Raw genomic sequence first — 20,502 nt, forward strand, 5'->3', positions numbered from 1 at the left:
TGTGAGCAGATTTCTGCTCAACTCAGCTAAGGTATCAACAACAGACCAGTGTGGAGATACCATCAGAGTCCAGCTTGGTGAAGTAGTGAGGTTACTGGTGCTATTTAAAAGGACATAGATGAAGGACTATTTACAGGAGAGGAATGACTGAAAGACAGCTGAATTTCCAAAAGCCTGTGCTAGTGAGAGTGACAGCTCTTGGAAACTGGAGCCCAGGAGTTAGCTCACTGCCGGACTTGTACCTATAGCTCAGTGGTCTGGGAGAATCTTGTGTTTCAGGGACTTGCTGAAACTTGTAAGTTTTTTACTTCCTGAGTTTCGAGGAGTCTACCTTTAGAACATACAGCCCTCTTCCCATTAAATGGTCTCCTTGTCAGGACTACAGGTTCATGTCATCATACCCTTCTCTCTGGGCTTTTATACTCTTAACAGCTCACTAGGAAGATTAGCTTGAAACATGCTGTGAATGTCCTGGGAACTGGAGATTGGGTAATTTAAGGCCTTCACTCATTGCATTCTGCCCCAGGAAGTACCCAATAGAGTGTGTCTCAATAAATACTGATAAATTTAGAACTAAGTGAAGGTAAGCCAGGAGTGATGGTGCACACCTGTAATTCTAGCATTCAGGATGCAGAAGCATCATTCTGTGAGTTCAAGGTCAGACTGGTGTATATAGTTTCAGGCTAGCCAGAGCTACATAGTGAGACCTTGCCAAAAAACCAAAACCAACCAACTAAACAACAACAACAAAAAACTCAAAACAAGTTTAGTATAATTTCTTATCAAAACTCTGATAGTGTTTTCTGCTGGGAGAAAAGCCATTTCTAAGAATTCTTAAAGAATTTTAAGGATTTCTCTTTTTTTGGAATTTCGAGATAGTGTTTCTCTGTTAAGCAGTCCTGGCTGTCCTGGAACTCACTCTATAAACCAGGCTGGCCTTGAACTCACGGAGAGCCTCCTGCTTCTGTCTCCCAGGTGCTGGAATTAAAGATGTGGGCCATCACCACTTGGCCTCGGCAACTCTTATAAAGGAAAAATATTTAATTGTGGTGGCTTTCATTTTCAGAGGTTTTGTCCATTATCATCATGGTGCCACATGGTGGCCTGCAGACAGACATGGTGCTGGAGAAGGAGCTAAGAATTGTATGTCTTGATCTGTAGGCAACAGGAAGTGAATGGAGACACTGAGTGTGGCTTGAGCATATATTAGACCTCAAAGCCCATCCGCCACAGTGACACTCTCCAACAAGGCCACACCTACTTCACAAAGCCACACCTCCTCATAGTGCCACTCCTTATGAGCTTATGCTGCCAATTACATTCAAGCCACCACACTGCCCAACATTGCTCAAGTTCAAGGTTTATGCTAATTTATCCTTTGTCTCTGTCTCTATGCAAAGAAAGGCCTGAAGTTGGAGGTAGTTGGAAATTTGTCATTATCTTGCTGTGCCAAAGGAAAAGTTCTTGAGCCAGCCAAGCTGGTAAGATCCTTTCCCTTGGCTCAAGAGCCCTTCATTAAGGTCCTTCCCATTGACAAGATGTAGTGACTGCTTTTCTGGGACTGAGAGGCCTAGGCTATGTGGAGTTGGGAGCCAGCCCTTCATTGGCAGTGCTGTGCAGGTCCACCTCTATACTTCATCTAACCTGCGATGCATCAAGTATCACTAAGGAAGAAAAAGTGATGTCAGGAAACCAGGCATACCTTTCACTAAATGTATCCCGGTCTGAGAAATGTTCAGTTATGAAGTAGATGCATCTTAGAAGTATTAGGATACAGTATCCTGATTTATCCACAAAGAGCAGGTGTTTGTAAGCTGGGCATGTCCTCACCACTTCTACAGATTAGGAAACTTGGTGTTTGGGAAAATTAAACAATTAATCAAAGTTGTATAACAGATAGGAGGCAGGACTGAAGGAGTCAGTCCAGAGAGGGCCAACATTAAAATCTAAACCTGTTCCTTTATTTCCACCTTCCTCTGGAGCCTTGAGACCCCCTTGTTTTTCCACACAGCATTTGTTGAGTCAGAATGTGAATGTGACCTTGGCATTGCTCCATTAAAATGTACTATTTGAATAAGGCCTAAGCTCCTGGATGGGGCCTCATCTGACTATGCTTACCTCATGATCTTTGGGGCAGTCTATCAGGCTGCTGGCTTTTTTTTTTTTCCTTCGAGACAGGGTTTCTCTGTGTTGTTTTGGTGCCTGTCCTAGATCTCGCTCTGTAGACCAGGCTGGCCTCAAACTCACAGAGATCCGCCTGGCTCTGTCTCTCGAGTGCTGGGATTAAAGGCATGTGCCACCACCGCCCGGCCAGGCTGCTTCTTGATTCAATGCTGTGTACCTTCTGGCTGATCCCACCCTTCTGGCTGACTTGCCCTCGACCATTAGGACTTAATTGTTACTTCTTAAAGGAAGCCCCAGACTAAATTAAGTAGTTTTTTTTTAAACTATATAACTGTCTGTCACTGTACATCTTTCCGCTTAGATTTGTATGATTATCTTTAATTCTGAGAGCTTCCTATACATAAAGATTATCGCCGGGCGGTGGTGGCGCACGCCTTTAATCCCAGCACTCGGGAGGCAGAGCCAGGCGGATCTCTGTGAGATGAAGGCCAGCCTGGGCTACCGAGTGAGTTCCAGGAAAGGCGCAAAGCTACACAGAGAAACCCTGTCTCGAAAAACAAAAAAAAAAAAACAAACAAACATAAAGATTATCATACTATGTGTGTTTATATTAGGCACACTGTATATATTTATAAATGTGGATTGGGTGAGAAAGCATCTAGGGGTTGCTTTAATGTATGTGTTCTAAAGACATAGGCTATAACTGGTATCTGTGCAGTCGACTTCTTGGGTAACAAGAATTGTTTGTGACATGCAAGTAAGTGTTCTGACAAGTTTCCTAAGAAGGTCAATTTGTAATATGACATTTCACAGACTTACAGGACAGAAAACCATTCTTTCCTAATGCCTGTTACAAGACATAGAACCTTTTTTCTTTTTTTAAGTTAAAATGACAAATGCTTTTCTTAAGTTGTCTGAAGCCAAAAGGTAGATGAATTGGTATTTTGGGTTATCCCTGTGTGATATACTGCCCTCTAGCCTTACTGACTTAAAACAGCCATTTTTTTTTTTTTTTTTATGATTTGCTTAGGATTCCACAAGTTGACAAGGCTCATCAAGTTGACATTACCTCAGATTTACTGAGTCTGCTGAGGTGGCTTTAGCAGCTTGTGTCTAGATCACCTTAACTGTCTGTACTCAGGGTCTTGATTCTCACTATTGTGTGTACTCATCAATCTGCTCTCTTTGGACAACTGAGGCCTCTTCAAAGCATGGTAGTTGAACTGGGAACCAGATTTTTCTGACAGCAAAAACTGAGATACTAGAGATCTAAGGTTCATCTTAGCACAGGATTAGTCCCAACTCAAGGCAAAAGAAGCACACAGGAGCAAGCGTCCCAGGGAGTTGTGTTTTCTTGGGGCCTGCTGAAGTAGTGCAAGGGCCTGAAGTGGTGTGTCCAGCACAGCAGGTCTAAGGCTCACATTGAGTCATGAAACACATTCATGCTCTGGCCCACTCTCCCACCCTTCTTTGCTTCCTGTTCACAGCAGTGGTAGATTCTTTTGCTTAGCTAGGTACCATATAACAATATTCAAAACCTCAGGCTTTAGAGCTGGATGCTGTATGGCTCTGGGAAAATAGTTTCTTTGTAGTGTAAAATGAGAATGTTAGAGTATTTATCCCAGGAAGTGGTATAAAATTTAGAAAATACCTGGTTTGAGCTCCCCTCCTCCCTCCCCCCCAGAGTTTTAGGGGCAGATCAGATGTGCAAAAGCATGTTCTGCTGGTGAGGGTTGATCCTAGCCTTGGAGAGGCAGCATTCACTAGGTGTGTCCAGCATGGACCTGGCTCTTCATCCTTAGAAATCTCCCGTTAGAGGTGGCTGTTGCTGTCCTTACCATACTTGGAGAAGTCATCTGTCCTGAATGCCACGGGACCTCTTGGTGCTAATTTGCCACTATACCTTGGTATCTGGCAGGACTCACTGCCTTGTCTTAATGCTGAGTATCATAGCCATTGGAAAAAAGTACCTGCATGACTTGAGGCTAGGCCCACAACTCCAGATGGCCTTTCTGGTTTCTCAAGCCTTGGGGGACTCTTTTTAGATTGGATAGGCAAGAAAGCCACTGTCTTGGAGTCCCTTCTCTCCTATTCTTTAGCCTTTGGGTAAGTGTGATGTCAAAGAAGAGCATGGGCATGCCAGTGTGGCCCCAGGTGGAGCCTTTCTGCTCTTCCTCACCTTACTTTCAGGATGTACCTTCTTTTATGACACTGTGTAGTTTTTTTCATCCTTTTCTTTTTCTTAATTTTTTAAAAAATGAATGTGTACATTTGTGTGTATATGTATGTATGATTGTGTGTATGAATGTATCTATGTTTGTATGCTCTTGTACCACAATGTGTGTCTGGAGGTCAGAGGACAACTTTCCGAGTTGGTTCTCCCATTGTGTGAGTTCTAGGGATTGAACTCAGGTAGTTAGGCTTGGTGGAGAACACTTTTACCTGAGCCATCTTGCCAGTCCATGATTTCTTTGCTTGAAGAGTAAGACAAAACTGATTAAGAGCTGCTGTGTCTGGAATCCGGGGGAAGACTGACTTGCAGGTCCTCTCACCCCAAGTGCACCCACTGCCAGGTCTGCTCCTTGAGAGCGATATAGAGTGTGAGCTGTGTGGGGGCTTACAACATGACGCCTAGGAATAAAAGGATAGCCCGTGTCAGAGACAGTGAGGGCCGGATATGCTGTGTCCAGTTTTCAGGCTAGTTTTTTTAACAGTGTGTGTGTGTGTGTGTGTGTGTGTGTGTGTGTGTGTGTGTGTGTGTGTACGCACGCGCGCGCGTGTGCGTGTGCGCACTTGTGCACCTGCATACCTGCACCTGCATGGATCCAGAAAGGCACCAAGCAGTTGCTTTTTAGACTTGTCCAATTTTGGTAGAGTTCTGGCTCTCAATTAGCCTGAAGATCACTGAGGGAACTTGGGGGCCAGGCAAGGGCTGCCAGTTTGATGATGGGGGTCTATTGTGTTAGCTTTTGTTAATTTGGAATTCAGCATTGGAGACCATGGAACGAACATGTAATGTGATTTCCAAAGGTTTCCATTTGTGTTTGACACACCTGCTCTGTAGTGGCCTTGTATAGCTGTTTCTTCTACTACCACTTAGTGACCAGTAAGAATGAAAATGTATTTCTCTGTGTTGTGGGAGTTCATGCTTGATTTGATCATACAGATAAGACTCTGGAAGATGATGCCAAGAGGCATCACCAAGGACCTATATTATGGTTACTGCCTTTGAGTACCACATTGTATTTTCCACACTGGCATGAGGTCCCTGTCAGGGTTTACAGCTCTCCCTCAGGTGCATACTATATATAGGCTCCCACCACCTTACTCACTTGAGTCATCTAGAGCTAATGACTTTTCATCCCTCGTCTGTAATAGTAGTTGCTGATGCTCAGTTGACTGTCACATTTCTTTTTTTTTAATTTTTTAAAAATTTTAATTAAAAAATAATTTATTTAGTTTATGTGCATTGATGTTTTGCCTGCATGTATATTTGTGTGAGATGTCAGATCTTAGAGTTACAGACAGTTGTGAGCTGTCTTGTGGGTGCTGGGAACTGAACCCGGGTCCCCGGGAGAACACCAGTGCACTTAACCACTGAGCCATCTCTCCAGCCCCCGACTGTCACATTTCTAATCTGTCACTCATAGATGTAGTATCAACCCAGTAGCAACTACTCAGTCTCATGAAGCTTGTGTATGTTTGGCCTTGGAAGCAGACTAGGGAGATGGACAAATACCCACTTGGTACAAGGCCCTTAGATTGCCTTCCACAGACTATGTAGTTTTGGTTTCTTTGCCTGACTTGGTCTACCCTGCAAGCCATAAATTCCTCAGCCAGCCTTGAGTCCAGAGGGACCCTTTGTGGTTTCTGAGAACCTCCTTTAACTCTTTACCCTCAGGAACTGAACATCCACTTTCACAGAGGTCCAGAGAGAAGTGCTGTGTTGTTGTATGACACTACTCCTTGGAGGGATGTGAGCAAATGTCTACTTACCCCATATAGGGAACCAATGGCCATACAAAGTAAGGATATCATCAAAGTCCAAATTAGTGAACCAGTGAGGTGTTTTTTTTGGGGTGTGTGTGTGTGTTTACTTACAGGAGTATGGATGAGGGGTTGCATACAAGATTATGGAAGACTCAAAGACAGCTGCATCTCCAAAAGCCCACCCAGGATGGGTGACAGCTTATGAAAGCTGGAAACCTGGAGTGCACTACACAGGCTGCAGGCAGCTTGACATGGGGAGAGTTTCTCTTCCAGGATCCTCAGTTGGTCTGAGCCTTTTCTAGGCAGCTTGGCTAGTCTGAAAGTCTCTCAGTAGGCCTTACTGGCTTATATAAACTTGGGGAGGAAGGGAGACTTTATCTGTTAGTTTCAGGAGTTTCCTGAAGTTTTTATTATGTACTTTCTAAGTTTTAAGAAGCTTCACTCCAGTATAGAATGTTTCATCTCCCTTCAGAACATTCTGAGTCGTAAGAGCTTCCTTCCGAGATTGAGTGCTTTGTGGGAATTGCTTCACACCGTGTGTGTAGTACAGACTTAGAGGACCACCTTGAGGAACCAGAAGGGAAGGGAGAGCCCTAGGCTTTGATGAGCCTTTGGGCCCACTCATGACAGCCAGCCAGTCAGAAGGGTGGAGAGTGCCCTTCTTTCCAAGCTGTCAGTCAAGTAGAGACCCACATGATAGGGAGATGTCCTCAGGTCACAGGAACTTGTGACTTGAGCTCTTATTGCAGACAGTTCATAGCCTTTATGTATTCAGTGATGACGTCCTGATTCTCCATTGGGTTTTCAACTGTCTAGTATTGCTTATCGAGTCTAGCAGTTTTGACCAACTGAAGCTGTTAGACCTCTCCATTCTTAATCATAGTTTTATCTGTAGCCTGTTGTTTTGTCCTTAGGTGTAAAAATTAGAGATGTTATTTGAGTAATCAATATTTAAAAAATGAGAATTTGTTGTCATTTCCCAGTGAATAAAAGCCAAGTTAGATGTGTTTTTCTTTTTTTCCAGGCAAGCCGATATTTTCAGTTGATATTCACCCTGATGGGACCAAGTTTGCAACTGGAGGACAAGGTATGTTTCTAGAGTGAACATTACATCCATGTTATCATGCTCTGCTTCTCCTGGTGATCCATGGTTAGCTGTAAAGAGACAGCTTCCCTTGCAATTTGGTTGTGACTTAGTTTAAAATGCACAATTTGAACAGGTTAAATCATAAACTTTTCTGAGCTGGATATGGTGGCATAGGCCTGTGATCTCAGCACTTGGAAGTCTGGAAGATATGAATTCTAGGCCAGTCTAGACTACAAAGTGAAGTACTACTTGAAGATGAACACTTTTTGGGGTCTGTAAGATGATCTTATAAATATTGTGAAGCTGGCTTATCATTCTAATTACTATTTTTTTTTAATTAAGTTAAAGCTAGAATGAATTTGTGTCCCTACACCCAGAGTTGTTAGATATAAATTGGCAAGAGGCCCCTAGACAAAGATCATCTACAGAGGCAAGGATTCTGTCAGTATTCTATTTAGTTGAAAAGAGGAGTGGATGGCTAAACTGTGCCTATTTTCTGGACAGAGTAATTTGACTGTGTTACTGAGAAAGAAAGAATGCCCAGAGCATTTAAAAATATCATCCATAGTATTATCAGCATGCTTATTCAGCATCTATTGTAATATGGAGGTAGCATGGTTCTGTTTAGAAAGACAACAAACACCATTTTTATGCCAGGAAACCAAGCTTTTATTTATTAAGAAGTGACATTTGCTCAGGAACCCCCATCCCGCACCTCCAGGTGCTACAAGGTGGGTTCATAGTAGGCCATTTTGCCCAGAGACATGTGCAAGGAGGTTGTGGTTGAGGAGGCTTTTTTCTCAGGTCTAGGAGAAATATTTAGGCAATATTTTTATATACTGGCCAAGAGGAGGTTTCAAGCATTTTGTAATCACTTTGGAACATCCATTCCAGGCATTCATTGCTTTTTTTTTTCCTTTCATGACTTGTGTTATAGAGATGGAAAACAAAGAAAATTAATTAGTAAAATGTATAGATAGTTTTTTCAGCACAGCTGGCATCAACTTATGACCCTCCTAAATTCCCTCTTTTGGTTGATCTCCATCTATAGGTGACTGCAAAGGGCAGATAAGAAGGTAATGAGCCCTTTTTCCTGTGTTCAGGGCACATTTCAAATTTGGGTCTCAAAGCGTCCAGTCAGTTCTGGAAACAGCCACCGGATCCAGGCAGCACCTTGAAGGGGAGGGAGACCCTGGTAGGGACTGCACTTTTCTCCTTTTCCTCAGTGCCCATGCACAGACCTGAAAGGGGCCTGGACAGTGATGTTTCTTCCTCTTTGTTTTGTAGATGAGGAGTCTGTGTGTTCTGGATAGGAATGAAAACCTCAGAGGCCAGGCAGGGGCTCTGTCCCTCCTAATGTGTAGTTCAGTCAGAGTTCTTTTCAGGCTGGCCTCAGCTACTGTTAAATCCCCTGTCTTTTGGATCCCTGTAGGTCCTTGTTTTTTTTTCCTCACCTTTTGTGTCATTTACATTAATAGTTCAAGATAAGTCTGCTTAGATCTAGTCAAGTATGATTTATAGAAACTAAATGAGCATTTTCTATAGTTCATGTTATCAATATCAAATTTCCACTCCTTGCATATTGAGCTTTTTTTGCTCCTTCATTCCAGGGCAGGATTCTGGGAAGGTTGTGATCTGGAATATGTCTCCAGTCCTCCAGGAGGATGACGAGAAGGATGAAAGTATTCCCAAGATGCTTTGCCAGATGGACAATCACTTAGGTATTACAGAGTGGCCCTTTGCAGGCTTTGCGTGTTGGCAGAGTGCCCAAGGTTAGCACATGTGTTTGTAATTAGAAAGATAAGGCCCCGTGCGGCGTTAACTCCCCCGGCCTGCTGTCTGAAGGCACAGATGTTGGCTGCACACCTGGGTGAGTTATTCGGCAGAAGACTCGGCCCGCCCACAGAACCATCTTTGGACAGTCTGCAGGTACCTCTGGTGATTTCCTGCTCATGAGTCGTTACTGCCTGATTCCATGGGGCTTTGGGGCCAGCGACCTGGACACAGCAGTGTTCTGGGGAAGGGACACGAGACAACTCACCAGATGTCTCAGATTGGTGCTGTGTCAGTAAGAGTCTCTGCCAGGACCCTTTAGACTGGAGCAGTGTCATGGTGTTCCTTCCCTGTTGTATGCAGTGCCTTAGTCCACTGACAGTTACCAGTGTTTGGATATTAGTTCCTTCCTCTGCTTTGTGTGTTCTTACCCTCCCAACAAGCCTCAGAGTCACTGGGTCCAGAACGTAAGTTGCTCACAGGCTGTGCATTGGCTTTAACTTTATTAGGGTCCATCACATTTCATATCTCCTGAAGATTGAGCTGTGTGTACTCCTGGAGGCTCTAACCTAGCACAAGCCTGGGGACCTTCTGCTGGACTTAGTTTAACTACACACAGAGTCAGTCAGTCTCCTGTGCTGAGAAGTTTGGAAAATACAAATTTAAAAGGTCTGGCACTGGATAATTGAGGTTATTCAGAGCTATATGTTCTACCCAGCAGCTTCTTGGAAAGTTTTGGAAAAGGCATCTTGGCCTTCCTATTACATGTTTCATTTTGAGAATAATCCCTGTTGAAATTCATCTCATCAATAGACAACCCTTTGGAAATAATGAAGTTTATTGCTGTTCATAGAAATAAGCCTCTTGCTGTCTGTTTCTTTGAGCACAATTCTCAGATTATACATATTTCCCCTCCAGACTATTCTGGTCATTTGTTATAACACAAGATTAATGTTAACTGAATTGTTTCTCTGGGACTCTTACATAGTAGATGTCATAAATAGGTTAGGTAGTCTTATAAACCTTTTACTTCTTACAGACTCTGTATAATGCAAATGGGCATGCCTATTGGATTTTCATCACCTTATTTTTTTTTCTTCCCAGCATGTGTGAACTGTGTGCGGTGGTCAAACAGTGGGATGTATTTAGCTTCTGGGGGAGATGACAAACTGATTATGGTGTGGAAGCGGGCTACGTAAGCATCATTTTCCTTTTTCACATTTAATTTTTAGAAGCTTCTTTGCTGGTCTTTATCAAAGTCACCTTTCCCATCCTGGCATAGAAGTCCCAACATTCTAAGTAGCAAGGAGTTCCCATAGGTCAGAACGAAGCCTGATGGCGGACGAAGCCTGATGAGTGAGTCGGAGGCTTCCATTCTTCCTGCTGGTCAGCTGCCCTCTGGTAGATTTAGCTGAGAAGGAAGGGTTAATCCTTACAAAGCTGTTGGCATAGTGGCTTCCTTTGTTTCGTTATTCAAATAAAATTTCACATGGAACCTTCACTTACAAACATAGCTAAAATTTGCTGGAACCGAGGCTGGGGATCCAGAGCCCACTTTCTTTGCCTCATTCTGTGGTAGTCTTCTCTTGCGGCACCTCCTGCTCTGCACCCAAAGTGAACCAAGGATCATCTGAGGAAAGTTTTCTTTATCCATGAGCAGAGTGGGTCCTGGTACTGTGTTCCACAATAAGCTTTCCATGTGACTCTGGGCCACTCAGGCTGTGCCCTAGACCTGGCATCATTGTTCAGTCAGAGTAACCATGGCCGTGGCTTTGAGAGCAGAGTCATGCTGTCTTCTCGTGCCCACTTGACTGCCTCATGAGCTGACTGGGTAAGTGTAGCTGTAGAGCAAAGGGTGTTTATAGAGGTTGTGGACATGGGCTCCCGATTTCATACTTCAACAAGAGTTAGTAATGTGACTCTTGTGATCTTTCTTTCTTACTTTTAGGTCAGAGCGTTAATACATTATAAAGCGACTTAAAAAAATTGTTCTTTTTTTGAGTTAGGCATAGTGGCTTCTGCCTGTGGACCTAGCTACTCAGGAGGGACTGGCTTGAACCCAGGAATTTATTCTGGGTAACACAGTGAATGAGACACCTTGTCTTCAAATAAAAATATAGTTGATACTCTTTTTTTTTTTTTTTTTTTTTTTTTTTTTTTTTTTTTTTTTTTTGGAGACAGAGTTTCTCTGTGTATCCCTGGCTGTCTTGGAACTCCCTCTGTAGACCAGGCTGGCCTTGAACTCAGAGATCTGCCTGCCTCTGCCTCCTGAGTGCTGGGATTATTATTGTTATTATTAATTTTTTTAAGGACGGGCTCATATAGCCTAGGCCCTTGGATGACCTTGAATTTCTGACCCCACTATCTCTACCTCCTGAATGCTGAGATTACTGGTATGCATCACCATGCCTGGGGATTTGTTTATTTACTTATTTGTGATACCCTATCTTAAATAGCCAACATAAATAACATTTAGTATACAATTTTGAAATGTAAAAGATAGCAATCTTTCATAGTCCCACCACCTAAAGAAAGCCATGGTTAAGATTTTGTTCTTTTTCTGGTATATATTCCTTTGCTCTAGTCCATGTGTAGAATGTATGTTACATGTATTTTTACTCTGTGTAATGGTATCATATTGTAGATGATGTCCTCTGGTATGCTTCTTTCACTTAGTCTGTCTTGAAAAATTTCCTGTTCAAGATTTGCAATGGCTGAGTAGCATTTTACAAGTGCATGATTGACCTTGTTACCACCTGTGCCACACCTTTTGTTTAACAGCCTGGTGCTTTTAGCTACTATCTGGTTTTGCTTTTTCTGTTTGCTATGATAAACTGTGCTATAGGGAACATCCCTGAGCAGCACCTGGAATACTCCATGAGTGCATGTCTCATGCCTCTTTCATACAGGTACATTGGGCCCAGCACTGTGTTTGGCTCCAGTGGTAAGCTTGCCAATGTGGAGCAATGGCGGTGTGTCTCCATCCTTCGGAGTCATTCAGGGGGTAAGTGGGCTACTTGTTTGTGTAAGTGAGTCCCTGGTAGTTGCCTTAGCAATCTTTAGCACCTTTATGTCCCTTTGCTACTGTTTGGTCCTTAATGTACTTTCTGGGATTTCCCTATCACCACTTGTCCCTTAATTGTCGCCAGTGTTTTTGCAGTCACTGGCTCTACCACCTGCCTCCACCTGCATTTAATTACCAACACACACTGTGATAGCATGTAACATACAGCTTCCAGCCTCTGTTGTTTATTCTGCAGGAGTCCCTTCACTCTTGGGTCACTGAGTCCATAAACACATTTTATTTATTCCTAAGAAACAAGCCTGTAGGTACCCATTGGAAAGTGTCTATTTCTTTTTTACATCTATGCATCCATACATTAATTTGTGTGTGTGAGCTCATATACCACTGTAAACATGTAGAGGTGAGAGGACGATTTGCCTGAGTTGGTTCTTTGTTCTACCATGTAGGTTCTGGAGAGCAAAGTGAGGTTGTCAGGCTTGATAGCAAATAACTTTACCTGCTGAGCCATCTCACTGGTCCTGTTCGAAACATGACTTCGGATATGTTTATAAAATGGTTTAAATAGGCTTAGTTTGGAAAGAGTCAGATTTTACAGATTTAAGCTGAAGAGGAGGAAGATTGGTCTTCAATCAGCAGATTGCTAACAGTATAAAGCCTGTGCACTTTAGGTACCAAATAACGTGATCCATATGTGTACAATTCAGACTTCTTTGAAGAAGGCTGTGGTTCAGCCTAGTGTAGGGACTGTGGGCAGCAGAAAGGACAAGGCTGGACTGGGTGTGAGTATCGAGGTGGAGGCCTTTTGTTTTATTTTTAGTTTTTAAAACCATAGCTGGAAAAAAAACAAACCAAAACCAAAACCAAAACCACAGCTGGTCTTCACAGGTACAACAGGGAGCAGCACAGTGAGTTGTTAAGAGCATTGAAAGAGAGGTTTGTCTGACAGCTCTGGGGAACTTGTCACAAAGCTACAAGAGCCTATGTCATTGGGAAGGAAAGCAAAGAATGGGAAACCAGCTTGCAAAAAATGAAGGAGGGTGGTACAGATCCTGGATAGGTGATTACACAGTGGTGTTCTCTATTGAGGCACTAAGAAAACAGGCTTGTGAAAGTGGACATCAGTTCAGTGTGGATGGATGGGTTTGAGGGGTTGGAGTGTGGATGGATGGGTTTGAGGGGTTGGGGAAGAAACACCAAAAACAAAACAAAACAAGCCGTTAGGAATGAGCCTTCACTAATAATAGATGCTCAGCCAATTCTTGTAACTTTAAGTGTGAATAAACTCATTTCTTAAAAATATTTTTTGAGATTATTTTTGTATTGTATGTATGGATATTTTGTGGCATGTTTGTCTGTGCACTACATGTGTGCAGTGCCTGTGGAAGCCAGAAGAGGAATGTTGGATCCTCTGGAACAAGAGTTAGAGGTGATTGTTAGCCACATTGTGGGTGTTGGGAATTGAACCTAGGTCCTTTGGAGTTGCAGCCAGTGCTCTTAACTGCTGACCCCTCTCTCTAGTCTGCCCTGCTCCCTCTCTAAAAGATATTACTTTATTTTAAATTGTGTATTCAGGCCAGGCATGGTGGTACATGCCTTTAATCTTAGTACTCAGGAGGCAGAGGCAAGGAGATCTCTATGAGTTCAAGGCTAGCTTGATCTACACAATGAATTCCAGGCTAGCTAAGGCTACACAGTGAGACCCTGTCTTAGAAAAACCAAACCAAACCAAACCAAACCAAAAAACCAGACAAAAAGAAAAACCACCCACTTACCCACCCACCCACCAACCAACCAAACAAAAAACCAAAATAAAATAAAATAATGTGTCCGTGTGTGTGTGTGAGTATGCACATGTGATTGCAGGTGCCCTTGGAAGTCAGAAGAGGGCATCAGACCCCCTGGATCTGGACTTATAAGGCAGTTGTGAGCTGCCCAGTGTCGTGCTGGGAACTGAACTTGGATCCTCTACAAGAGCTGTATATGCTCCTAACTGTTGAGTCATCTCATTAGCCTCCAGAAGGAGAAATGAATCTTTTTGTTTTATTTTGTTTCATTTTCTTTTGAGACAGGGCTTTCTTATATAGCCCTGGCTGTCCTAGAACTTACTATGTAGACTGGTGGGCCTCAGACTCAGAGAGATCTGCTGGCCTCTGTCTCCTGGGTGCTGGGATTAAAGGTGTGTGCTACCACCATCCTGGCTAAATTCATCTCTTAACAACCAAAGGTTGAATCTTAGTGATTGCACATCTGTGAGAATGAAAGCAGTAACTGTGTATTACAGTTTGATAGCAACAAAAATGTGCCATCTGCCCTTACTACTTCATACAGTCCTACAGGGAGTATAGTTGGGCCTCACTGGAGCTTGGCATAAGTACCCAGAAGGTAGGATGTCAAGTGAGGATTGTCATGGGGGCCTTAACCTGAGACTCAGGCTGAGCTGTGATGTGAGCATCTCTCCTGTGCCACCACCTCTGGGTGTCCTTTGGTGGGCTGCCTTCAAGTGGCAGACTTCTTACTTCTGTTCACTTGTTCTTAGCAGGTCTGGGCAAAACTGCCCAAGAAGGGATGTTAGTGAAAAGCAGAGATAAATGAGTAAGAAGGCACTGGGTCTTTGAAAAGCAAAAGGTGAAAATATATACTTGACAGGTGGAAAAAAAAAGAAAAAGACAGAATTAGGCTGGGCAGTGGTGGCACATGCCTTTAATCCCAGCACTCGGGAGGCAGAGGCAGGCAGATCTCTGTGACTTTGAGGCCAGCCTGGTCTACAGAGTGAGTTCCAGGACTGTGTCTCAGAAACAAGCAAACAAGCAAGCAAAACAACCCCCCAAAGAAACAAACAAACCCAAACCCAAAACCAAGCTCAATTTTTAAATTGATTCTCTGTGAGAAAGTTGGAAAACAGTAAACTGCAGAATGGGTTGTGGCTGTGATCACTGCAGTGGTTGCTGACCTAGGCCTCATACATACTCCCTCCTGCTGAATTCCCTAGCCTTTTCACTTTGGATTTTTGAGATGTGTCTCACAATGGTACCCAGGCCGGGCTTGAACATACTGTTCACCTGCCTTAGTCTCTCAAGTTGCTGGGATTATTAGCGCCCAGTACTCCCAGCTCTAAATTACTTACTAATATATTATTTCAAGTTTTTGAGAAACATTGTATAGAATTGTAGAAGGATTCAGGGAAGATCATGTTATACTGAACATGGAGAGGATATACATGTTCTGTATCCATCCTGAACAATGGAAAGAATGTCATTCCCAGAATTCTGAGATGTCTGTTTGCAAGGAGGAAGGTTTCAGAGGTTGGTTGTGGATGTGCTGGTGAGAATTTGGAAGTAGGAGTCCTGAACACAAGTAAGAGACAGAAGGAAGGTTTGAAATAGTGAAACCATGAAGAGAGGATGAGATGAGTCTAGAAAGTCTGTGAACTTTTCCTAGTAAAGGAGGGCAACACATTGAGATCCCGAAATGTGCACTCAAACACTAGCTAACCCTGTGTGCTGTCTCAGATACTGGTTGACCATCCTCCCTTTATTCTTCTCTACCCACTCCCCACTTCCTGACTGTCTTAAAATACTTCATTTTGAATCATTATAGTAGTCATTCCTTATGCATTTTCCTTTATAACTAAGGATGGCACCACTTCCAGAATAAAGCCTGAGCGTTGGCTTAAAAAAACAAACAAAAACCAACCAAATAAACACCTGTGTTACAGGGCTGGAGAGATGGACCAGTGATTAAAAGTGGTTATTGCTTGCTCTTCCAGGGGGCCCTGGTTCACTCCCCAGCACCCACATAGTCCTGCTCCAGGGGATCTGATGCCCTCTCCCAACAGCTGTGGGCTTCTGTATGCATGTGGTGTACATAGATACACTTAGGCACAGGTACATACCACCATCAATCAATACATATTTTTAAAACCCCTGAGTTAACAAAACATGCTACACTAAACCCAGGCTCCTCTGCAGCTCTGCTTTGTGGTGGCTGGAAGAGCTTCCCTGGCAGTTCCACACTCACTTCTAAGTTACAATGGTGATACCTAAAACTCACATTTATGTAATTCTCTAAGTTAAATGAGGTAATATGAATAAAATACCTCCCAATTGCAATGTGAAAATCAGTTTGGAGATTTCAAATGATTCTTCAGGATAATGGGAGTCATGAATAATTTAAAAATGCAAGTCATCAGAATGCTTTGTTTGTAGAGAGCTAATCCAATTTAAATTCATTTTTAAAAAGCAGTGATTAATTTGGTGGTCTTAGGACTTTTATACTTTTATATAAATTTTGTATTCATTTTGTTTCTGTAAAGAAATGACATTGGCAGCTGGGCGTGGTGGCACATGCCTCGAGACAGGCAAATCCCTGAGTTTGAGGTCACCCTGGTGTACAGAGTGAGTTTCAGGACAGCCAGGGCTACACAGCTAACCAACCAACCAACTAACAAGCAAAAAGAATGACATTGGAATTTTGATGCAGGCAGCATTGAATCTGTAGGCTGCTCTTGGTAAGGTGGCTATTCTAACATTCTTCTAATCCACAACCATGAGAAGTCTGTCCATCCTTCTTGGACATCTTTCTTCAGTGTTTTATAGTTTTTATTGTAGAGGTCCTTACCATCTTTAGGTTTGTTCTCACGGTTTGTTGTTTCTATGTTTGTAGCACTATGAATGGGATTGTTTTTCAGATTTATTTCTTACTGTGTTTGTTATTGTTATATAGGAAGACTACTGATGTGGGATGTTTAGTTTTGTATACCCTACCATTTTGCTGAAAGTAATCAGATCCAAGAATTTACTGGTGAATAATTTAAAATCTCACACATAGAATAATCTGCAAATAAAGATGCTTTGGTCTATTAAAAAAGTGTGTGTGTGTGTGTGTGTGTGTGTGTGTGTATGTGTAACAATTAAGCAGACTATTTACTGGCATAAAGTGAGGATTGACTTGGACCTAACAACTGGGAAGCCATTAGTTGTTTTGGCAGTTGTAAGTTTTGTTGGTGGCATTAGGTTAAAGCCTGTTGGAGATGCTCAAGAAAGACAGAGACTAGAGCTGGATTGAACCAGGCTGACTTGTTGGGAATTGGTGAAAATGGGTAAAGGCAGGTAAATTGGTAGAAGGAATGCATTCTTGGGAGGTATCCTGGACTGCTGTTAGGGTTGAGAATGAGATGGTGTTGCTGATTGGAGTTGGAAGCTTGGAATCAAGATAAAGGGTATTTGAATAATCTGTCTTGGAGGATTCTCAGCATGACTGTGGATATGACTGTGGTAGAAACCAAGGGATCAGAGGAGTTTAAACAAGCTAGTGCCTTATGTGTTGGAAGAATTGTCCTCTTGGAATTGCTAGAATGATTATGGGAGTAGTGACCAGAAATTCTATCATAAGGGTGGGGTTGGGGGGAAACTTAGCCTTGTTTATTTTAGCCAGAGGGAGAGGAGTGGTATATACAGTTTAAAGACAAGCTCCAAATCTGGAGTCCGAGAAAATTATTACAGGTGTAGATTCTCTGAGAAGCTAGACACAGATGTCAGACTAGCCAGTGGATAAATACTTCTTACAGCTGAGAACATTTGCAGTGTGAGCAGTTGACACATTGTAAGCCTGGGATAAAACAGCACTGAAGAGGCTACGCTGTCTTGAAGAACTTTGTATAACACACGACTCATCTCTTTTCAAAAACGGAATAGATTCTCTTCACATGTCCTATAGTAACCATTAAGCAGTTTATGAAGTTAATGTAGAGCCTCAATAAATACACCATACACCCAAATATATAGGAGATAAACACTAGATGATTAAGCCAGGAGAAGATAGAAGTGAGTATTCATCAGATCTCTAGCCAAGGGGACATTTTTCAAGGTTAGCAGAAATAGAAGAAAGTATAATGGATAGTGACAGACTACTTTATTAAGATCCTACAATATAAGGGCTGGAGAGATGGCTCAGAGGTTAAGAGTCCTGGCTGCTCTTCTAGAGGTCCTGAGTTCAATTCCCAGCAACCACATGGTGGCTCCCAACCATCTGTAATATGATCTGGTGTCCTCTTCTGGCCTGCAGACAGAACACTGTGTATATAATAAATAAATCTTAAAAAAAAAAAAAAAAGATCCTGCAGTATGGGAACTGAATAGATGATGATGGTAGATAGTATATGTGACATTAGTCTAGAAGTTGCTAAGAAAATTGTATCTGTTTTCTGGGTTCCATTTGACCACATCACTGTGTAGACCAGGCTGTCTTTGAACTTAGAAATGTGCCTGCCTCTGCCTCCTGAATGCTGGGGTTAAGGGGGTATACTATCTTGCCTGGCTTCTGACAACATCTTTTCTGCTATAGAGAAACATTGGAACGTAGTGTCTACTCCTATAGAATTCTAAGCTCTTGTTTTCTTCATCAAGTAGACACTGAATTCAGTTACGGTAACATCCACTGCTCAGAATGATTTCCAGTAGACAATCATAAAACATGAGCAAGTTAAGACTACTTTAGATAATAGATTTCCCTTTATTAAAAAAAGGTACCTAATAAATTAGGAGGAAAAATGGTCACAATCTTCATTGCTTTTGAAATAGATGTATGTAGAAATGTAAAGGCACAGAAGTCTTTTTTCCTTTTCTTGAGACAGGCTCTTGGTATCTAGCCCAGGCTTGTAGTATCCACTATGCCTGGTTCATAGAGGGCTTTGAAAAGTAGCCTACAGAGCCATGGGCAGTGACAGACATTTGTCATCCTAGCAGCGTACTGAGTTGAAGACTGCATGGGTTACAGAACAATATCCTGTCTCAACAAAACAACCCGACTTTGGGAGTTAATGTTAAGTATTAATTTAGGTATATTTATAGTAATGAATGATTCTATGTAGACCATAGAGTAAAATAAAGGAAGCCGTGAAGCTGTCCTAGGCAGAGCATGAACTGAAGCATGCTGGTATATATGAATGGTGATCTATCAAACACAGTCAATAAAGGGAAGTCCATCAGGCTGTCACTGAAGATAGAAAAGCTAGAAAAAGTTGCAATAGAAACTTTGAATATTTTTCTCCTATCTTGAAACAATTTCTGCATGGAAAGGACTATGTGGCAATTAACTGTACAAGGCATTGATGTTAGAAAAATAGGTAAGACCGCATTCCTTACACCAGGGCAAGATAAGAATGGTCATTGGCACCAACACAGCTGACGGTTGTCAGTGTCTTGAAGTTCCTGGTACTGTTCTACTGCAGCTTTTCACATCCTCACAATAGTCTTAGGAAGGTAGGATTTAAAAATAAAATCATTGTTTTACAGGTAAGAAAACTGAGTCACAAAGAAATGAGTGTTAATACACTGGACACAACAGCTCATATTCATAATCCCAGGACTTGGGAGGTAGAGGCAGAGTGATCAGGAATTCAAGATCGTGTCTTCTCTGGCTATGTATCTAGGGCAGCTTGAGCTGTGTGAAACCTTATCTCAACAAACTAGAAGGGAAGGAAGGAAAGGAGTGAAAGGAAAGTAAGGAACAATGTCACTTGGTTCTGTTGGGACTCAATAGGAAAAGGATATTCCCTGTAGATCAGTAGTGGGGCAGGCCTCCATGGCATTTGAATGGTCACATGCTCTTGATTTGATTGTGTGTTCTACTGCACACTGTCTCATCTAGTGCTGAGAAGCTGAAGAGCAGCTTTGAGGCCACAGAAGCAGGAAATGGCAGGTTATACATGGGCTTGAAGCCACATGACCTGGAAGTTCTCACAGGCTGTGTCCTCATTTGCTTTGTAAACAGTGCGGTGCACTGTGGTCAGTTTAGTGTATGAAATTCACTGCCCACTGAAAAATGTTAAGTAGAAACTTTTTTCCAGTTTGGCAAAATAAAAGTAGTTGTTACAGTCTCAGCCTAAGAGTCTCCATTATTGAAAACTCCAGGGTTAGTTGGCCTGGCCTACAGAAAAGGTTGCTGCTAAGTGCCCACCATCACCAGTGCATACCAGGTAAGAGATCTTACCATAGCACCTGTCTTCTTCCAGATGTGATGGATGTAGCATGGTCTCCCCATGACGCCTGGCTAGCCTCGTGCAGCGTGGATAACACTGTCGTCATTTGGAATGCCGTGAAGTTCCCAGGTCTGTTTGGGGTTCCCCCCTACTGGTTAACAGCAGAAAGGGGCTATTGCCAACAGTGATGCCTATCTGTTTGTGGAGCAGGTTTGGGATGGGGAATGGATGGGTTGTCTGCGTTTTTAATCTGGATCACAGAAAGTTAAGTGGTCAAGGATTTGTGTGTCTTGTCAGCAACCTAGTTTTGTTATTCCTTATGAACTATATTTGTTCAATGTTTAAAAAGAGATTTATGCTGAAGAAAAACTAGCTGAGTACTAGCTTGAGTGTTTCAGAGTTCATGAAGATGGCATGTAGACAATTGGCATTGAGAGATTGCTGGCACTCTACACACACTGTGTGCACCTTCTGCCTCAGCTCAGTTACTATCTCTGAGAAACTATCCAGCAGATGTGGGCTACT

General features: G+C 42.5%; 1 protein-coding gene across 4 annotated transcripts in view; it reads left to right on the plus strand.

Annotated features, from left to right (window-relative positions):
* Positions 1 to 20,502, plus strand: part of LOC128111847 (protein HIRA) — a 90,393-nt gene that overhangs the window by 11,988 nt on the left and 57,903 nt on the right. The window contains exons 2-7 of one of the 4 annotated variants that reach the window (XM_052740295.1): positions 7,139 to 7,201; positions 8,253 to 8,277; positions 8,812 to 8,922; positions 10,079 to 10,169; positions 11,884 to 11,978; positions 20,011 to 20,106. In XM_052740295.1, coding sequence (XP_052596255.1) covers positions 8,844 to 8,922; positions 10,079 to 10,169; positions 11,884 to 11,978; positions 20,011 to 20,106 — 361 coding nt within the window. In that variant the 5' untranslated portion in view covers positions 7,139 to 7,201; positions 8,253 to 8,277; positions 8,812 to 8,843. The other 3 variants (XM_052740294.1, XM_052740293.1, XM_052740296.1) reach the window with 3 other exon arrangements.

The sequence above is a fragment of the Peromyscus californicus genome, unplaced genomic scaffold (assembly GCF_007827085.1).
Source record: "Peromyscus californicus insignis strain IS unplaced genomic scaffold, ASM782708v3 Scaffold_16__1_contigs__length_79575227, whole genome shotgun sequence".
Classification (NCBI taxonomy): Eukaryota; Metazoa; Chordata; class Mammalia; order Rodentia; family Cricetidae; genus Peromyscus; species Peromyscus californicus.